We start from the raw sequence: 7041 nt of genomic DNA, 5'->3' as shown, positions 1-7041 counted from the left end.
TTCTGTGAGCTTGTGTGGCCTTCACGGCTGAGCCGTAGTTGCACCTAGACGTTTCGAAATTCACAATAACAGCACTTACAGTTGAACGGGGCAGCTCGAGCAGGGCAGAAATTTGAAGAACTGACTTGTTGGAAAGGTGGCATCCTATGACGGTGCCGCATTGAAAGTCACAAGCCCGGCCTCCACACACTGCAGGGCCTTGCAACGATGGAGTGCCAGGGCCCGGGTGAAGTCATCAGGGGCAGGCCCCTCACAGGAGCACAGCACCAGGCTGCGGCCTCGCTGGCACAGGTCCTCGATCCAGATTTGCGGCTCCTCTGAGGCTCGGCAAGCAGCGTCGGAGGGGCCCCCATGGCTCTGGATGACCCAATCCAGGTCAGCCACGGCCTGTTCATGCAATTCAAGCTGGGTGAAGCAAGAGGCCCTTTGACACAGGTACTGTGGTTGGAGCTTGCCCGCCCCTCTCACAGCCACGGTCATGAGAGCAAGGGCACTCCCTGCTTCCTGGGCTGCTGCCTACAGTAACACAGACAGTTGTTTTAGTACGTATTATGATGAGAGTTGACTGTTTTGTCTCGTAATAAGAGTTAATTGTGTTTTCTTGTAGTAAGAGTTGATTGCTTTGTCTTGCAATAAGAGTTTATTACCATGTCTTGTAATAAGAGTTGATTACTTTGTCTTGTAATAAGAGTTTATTGTTTTGTCTTGTCATAAGAGTTTATTGTTTTGTCTTGTCATAAGAGTTTATTGTTTTGTCTTGCAATAAGAGTTTATTGTTTTGTCTTGTAATAAGAGTTGATAACTTTGTCTTGCGTGAGATAAAACGTTTAGTTCAGACCAAGCAATCTGATTGGTCGGTAGGTGTTAGTTGTCCTTATTGTTTGTCCTTACATGTTTCGTCTTGTAACTAGTTAAATAGTTGTCATGTATTTGGTTTTACTTGTGCCATGCGTTTCCTGTGACTCGGGGGAATGAGGCTCAGCAGGAAGTCGAAAGTGGAGGGTTCTTTTTCGGCCAGCCTGCCAGCTGCCCTGCGGTACTTCTGTTGCCAGGACTCCACCACGTCTATCCTGGCCTGAGCTGCAGCCTCCCAGGGTTCCTGGCTAAACACCTGAGTCAGGTGAGCTCTTGCTGCTTTCATCTCACCTGGTACACAGAGGCAGATATTACAAAACAGTTGCACGTACTAACTGTGCACAGTCCAGCAGACGTTTTGAACAAAACCTTCATAAAGGTTAATCTGCTTAGAAAGTGGTGCCCGTACTGTGTCATCTGCAGAGCAGAACAGGACAAAGGCCCAATCCCAAATCGACCCATAAAACCTGAGCCCTATGCACTTCTGGAGATCTGAGATAACTTGACAGGCTTAAGGTGTAATCATAGGGCATATGGTCTAGGGAATATGGCAAATGAATTTAAAGAAAGTATCCGCTGATGATAGATAAGGGAGCATCCTTTGGCCAAGTGCCAATGATCTCACCTTTGGTCAGTAGTATATCCACATAGAGACAATGCCATCTGGAGTCTCGGCAGTCTGTCCTCATCAGGGCTCCTCCAATTAGAAAGAGCTGTCGTAACGTTGTATTGATTAATGTGGCAACTGCTGCTCATCGAATGATTAACGGTTTATAATTACGTGATTAAATTAATCAGTAATGAATTATTAATTCATTAACCTGGGGCACCATGGGAAAGTTTGGGCTTTATTGAGTTTCTATTTCCCAAATTAACTCAAAGAATATCAGAATATCGATTTTACAACAGTCACTAATTGATTAATTTCCTCTACAGTCTCATTCTGAACGTCGCTTAATCCGGGAATCTGCACAAACCTGAGTCTCACTAAATAAGTCCGTACCACACCAATTGAGTTGATTATTCATTTACTAACAAGCTAAATTGATAATATAAGATATACATACACAAACACACAGTTGAGTCTATTGATTAGAACTTAGTACAATGAAACAGGCCCCTAGCGGGCCAACAGAATATGACATGTGTTACACAAAATGGGGATTTCGAAAGAGGGAGAAAGAGAGAGAGTGCACGAGAGAAACACACTTGGGTACATTTGTCAACTATGCTTATTTTAACCCTAACCTTGCCCCGAACTTCCGCTCTTATGGGTCAGAATACAATGATGTAATTACGTGTTGAAGGTCTCCGATGGGGTTTCTCTTCGTGGACTCGGTTCCGACTTCTCTGATGACGGCACGTCTTCGGTTACCGGGTGTAACTCTCTGTTTGTCTACACAATGTCAGTGTCCTTTCTATTAGGGGTCTGTTTCCTCGCCTTTGCTCTGAAAAGGGTTCTTCGGAGGACGGCTAATCAGCCGTGTACATGGTTCCAGCGTGGGAATGAAAGCAGTGTAGCCACCTGATTCCTTGGAGAGTGGTAACCGGGTGGTCCTGCTTGAATTCACCCTCTTAGACACAGCTACTCATCTGTAGCATAGATTGTGAAAAGGTTCCTTTGTCTTCTTCAACCTCGTGTTGAATTTTGGGTTACAACTAATTTGAACCTTGGCTGCAGCTCGTGGTCACTTAGTCTGATGTTACTTCTTAACTCACATGTTTTATACCCTTGGGTCAGAAATGGGCGTTTCTGTCTTTAGGGCAAGTTCTCTGGGCGTAACTAGTTACGACGAGGCAAGGTCTGGATTTTACTCAGATCCAATTTAGACAACTAACTTCTAACATTTCATCTTTACAAAAACATGATCTTTGATCTGGACATTTTCCACACGACGTACAATATGCAAACATCAGGCATATCTTGTGAAAACTCTTCAAGTTACAATGTTTTCGTTATAACGTCGTCATTTAACTTTTAATAACATAACAAAAAGGACATTCATTTTCATATTCCATCTATCGTCACTACTACCATTTTGGCTGACGAAACATATTGTCCCAAAGTCCATTTATTGCATGTTAATGTTCAGAGGTAGGTTCTCCATAGGTCCATCATACATTCCCTCCCTCCATACTGACAGGACAAAAGGGATTTTGTCTGCTGCCTTAAGATTTACAATGAGCGGGAGTTGTCATAAAACTCCCCATTCCATACCTCTCGCTGGTGGGTGTGAGAGATATCTCTGTAGGATTATGATCCACGGTAACCTGACCCGAAAAGGCCCGTCATGACAGGCCTCTCGGAGCTCTTCTTCCTGGCAGGTGGCGGCCTTAGTCGCCAGGATCTCCGTCAGATAGGTCCTGCAGTATTGCTGCAGCCAATCACAGACCAGTTTCCTGGTCTTGTCTTTGAGCGACAGGATGTCTTTGGTGATGGCGTTGGCGCTTATTTGATGCTCGGACAGTATATCCTGAGTACATTCCTGGAAACCAAAGAAATGTTTACAATCATGTTGAGATGGTTGGTTCCGTATTTCTGTGCTCTGTTTTATTTACTTAACAAATAAGGAACACTCAAAATGTGCACTTATAAATCATAACAATTTTTATCAAAATACAGCTGTAGACAGAAGTCAAAGATCAAACATCACACATATAACTGATGTCTCTCATGAGTTCTGCCCCCTAGGAAAAGTCCAAGTTGCTTTTATCCTGCTTGTAGTCAACCCCCTGTGATGTCACTGCATACGTCATTACCTGCTACTCCTCAGACCAAGCCCATGCAGCTATACCAAGCTATACAACCTTGCAAAATATACAATAGTTCCAGTGTTTTATAAGGCCTCAGCAGTAAATGTCTACTCCCCCAAGTTGATTTATAGTGGTATGTCTGACTAGCCTCTTATCTCTTCTACTCCCCCGCAGGGCTCTATGTTTATCTTTGAAATGCTTTCTCACAGACCATTACCTTTATGAGACAGAGGCTTAGAAAAGACTGTGGAACAATTCTAAAACTTTACAATGAATATATATATTGTTAATCTGTAGTCTAGTACCCTATAAATGTAGTGGAGGAGGGGTCCCATAGCCCCTCCCCTTCTATTAATACAACATATTGTAATAAATTATTATAATACATCAAACATTTGGTGCTGCCCCTATCATGACCTCAATTTGGCCCATCAAGATCATGTGTCAATGAGAAGCTGTCTATGTGGATATAGCAGCCTTAAACCAATTGCTGTCATTCTGATTCTAATTCTAAATTCGTATTAGCACTGCATTTACAGTCAGACAACAATCTCCCATTTTTGGGTCCTAGTACCTTCTGCTGGTTTAGTATGAGGTAGGTGAAGCCTCGTCCACAGAGGACCTGTACATGGTCATGGTCAACAGAGGCCATGATGGTGATGAACAGATAGGCCACGGGTTCCCTCAGTGCGCTCTCGTCTCATGTGCAGTGGCCCTGCAGCAGCAGCCGGTCCTTGGGAGACACTAAGGCCAGCAGAGGGTGCAAGCAGCTTGTATCGCCACACTGGATCAGCTTCTTCAGCAGTCGGAGAGAGAACAGAATAGAAAGGTCCTGAGCACAGAGTTGAAAACCATGCTGATCATTTATGAACATTTGAACATCTTGGCCATGTTCTGTTATAATCTCCACCCGGCACAGCCAGAAGAGGACTGGCCATCCCACATATGCTCTCTCTAATTCTCTCTTTCTTTCTCTCTCTCGGAGGACCTGAGCCCTAGGACCATGCCCCAGGAATACCTGACATGATGACTCTTTGCTGTCCCCAGTCCACCTGACTGTGCTGCTGCTCCAGTTTCAACTATTCTGCCTTATTATTATTCGACCATGCTGGTCATTTATGAACATTTGAACATCTTGACCATGTTTTGTTATAATCTCCACCCGGCACAGCCAGAAGAGGACTGGCCACCCCACATAGCCTGGTTCCTCTCTAGGTTTCTTCCTAGGTTTTGGCCTTTCTAGGGAGTTTTTCCTAGCCACCGTGCTTCTTCACCTGCATTGCTTGCTGTTTGGGGTTTTAGGCTGGGTTTCTGTACAGCACTTTGAGATATCAGCTGATGTACGAAGGGCTATATAAAATAAATTTGATTGATTGATTGATTGATAACAGTTATTAGCTTATTAGTTTATCATGGCACATTTGGGAGAAGTAGAAGAGAAGAAAGGACATCCCTTGAAATTAGTGGATTCGACTTTTTCAGCTACACCCGTTGCTGACAGGTATATAACATTGAGAACACAGCCATGCAATCTCCATAGACATACATTGACAGTAGAATGGCCCATACTGAAGAGCTCAGTAACTTCCAACGTGGCACCGTCATAGGGTGCCACCTTTCCAACAAGTCAGTTAGTTAAATTTTTGCCCTGCTAGAGCTGCCCTGGTCAACTTTAAGTGCTGTTATTGTGAAGTTGAAACTTCTAGGAGCAACAACGGCTCAGCCACTAAGAGGTAGGCCACACAAGCTCACAGAATGGGACCGCTGAGTGCTGAAGAGCGTAGCGCGTAGAAATTGTCTGCAACACTCATTACCTAGATCCAAACTGCCTCTGGAAGCAACGTCAGCACAAGAACTGTTCGGCGGGAGCTTTATGAAATGGGTTTCCACTGCCGAGCAGCAGCACACAAGCCTAAGATCACCATGTGCAATGAGTTACAAACTGCCTCTGGAAGCAACATCAGCACAATAACTGTTCGGTGGGAGCTTAATGAAATGGGTTTCCACTGCCAAGCAGCTGCACACAGGTTAAACAAATTTGATATTTGAGTTTCTGAAAGTAGCCACCCTTTCAAATCAAATGAAATGTCATTGGTCACATACACATGGTTAGCAGATAATAAAGTGAGTGTAGTGCAATGCTTGTGCTTCTAGTTCCGACAGTGCAGTTGTCACCTTAGTTCCTTTTTTATGTCTCTATTTTTGGTTTGGTCAGGGCGTGAGCATTCTATGTTTTTGTTCTATGTTTTGTATTTCTGTGTTTGGCCTGGTATGGTTCCCAATCAGAGGCAGCTGTCTATCGTTGTCTCTGATTGAGAACCATACTTAGGTAGCCTGTTCCCACCTGTGTTTGTGGGTAGTTGTTTTCTGTTTAGTATGTTTTGCACCTGACGGAGCTGTTTCGGTTGTTCTTTTGTTGCTTGTTTGAGGTGGGAGGTTATAGTTCCATGGTAGTAGCTAGGTAGCACACTTAGCAGCTACTAGTAGCTAGCTAGTTAGCTAAAGTGAAGTACAGATAGCAAAAAAAACTTTAGTACTTTCAAGTATTTTTACTTAAGTACTTTACACAACTGCTATTTATATTTTTTTAACTTATTAAACCTCATCCACTTTCATGGGATTTCTTCAATGTTCTAAAGCTTCCATTGTAACATCATGACTTCCAACATTTCATTCACTATGAATGCAACAATGCAACTTTTGACACAAATCACCTACTTTGACAACTTTCCCAACAAGTTAAATAAAAAGTTAGAGTATGAAATCTTCCTTTATTGCTCTGCTATTCAAATCTGAAATCAATCAAATAAATATGACACCAATCTAACGATACAGTTGTTTAGTAATAAAAATTTAAAAAATCCAACTTTTTACAAACTGACATTTTAAAAACTTTTGCAACCCGTTAGACAGGATATGGCATCATAGACAAAAAGTGCTCTCAGGTCGAGTCTACACTTCTGCTTTCAGAACACGAAGGTCGCATTGACAAGATGGGTCTAGAAGCACAAAAGACACTTTGTATTCTAATTGTGTTTCAGATTTGTCTGACCACTTCAGGAGGTGGTCAGGGATGCATTGAGTGCGTATTTCTCCTCAGTCTGGATGCAATCATGCTACCAAAAGCGCACACAGTAGGGGTGACATCAGCATTCCTCTCACAAGTCTCCAGAAAACATGTCTTTTGGGACAGAGAGGCACCGTTTCATTATAACGTTGGAGGAAATACGTTCCTAGCGTGCGAGGAACGTGTTTGTGGGACTCATAAATGCTAGCCAATATTTAGAAACACATTTTTTGGGCTAGAATTATGCTAAACTGTTTGCAATCCCTTTAGCGTTGCTTGCTAGCTTGCTGGCTAGCTACATAGCTTAGCTGGCTGTCACGATCGTCGTAAGAAAATTCAGACCAAAGCGCAGAGTGACATGGGTT

General features: G+C 43.3%; 1 protein-coding gene across 1 annotated transcript; it reads right to left on the bottom strand.

The window, feature by feature from the left end:
• Positions 1 to 144: 144 nt before the first annotated feature.
• On the bottom strand, positions 145 to 4261 carry LOC118966055 (tetratricopeptide repeat protein 34). Its single transcript, XM_090185802.1, has 4 exons — positions 4184 to 4261; positions 3074 to 3341; positions 941 to 1146; positions 145 to 516 (listed from the first exon to the last, which is right to left on the bottom strand). Exons 1-4 carry the CDS (start codon positions 4259 to 4261, stop codon positions 145 to 147), a joined length of 924 nt encoding a protein of 307 aa, XP_090041928.1.
• Positions 4262 to 7041: the final 2780 nt, after the last annotated feature.

The sequence above is a fragment of the Oncorhynchus mykiss genome, chromosome 9 (genome assembly GCF_057628025.1).
Source record: "Oncorhynchus mykiss isolate SJ-2025 chromosome 9, ASM5762802v1, whole genome shotgun sequence".
Taxonomy (NCBI): Eukaryota; Metazoa; Chordata; class Actinopteri; order Salmoniformes; family Salmonidae; genus Oncorhynchus; species Oncorhynchus mykiss.
The sequence above is the reverse complement of the archived record's forward strand: the minus strand, read 5'-3'. Positions and strand labels throughout refer to the sequence as shown.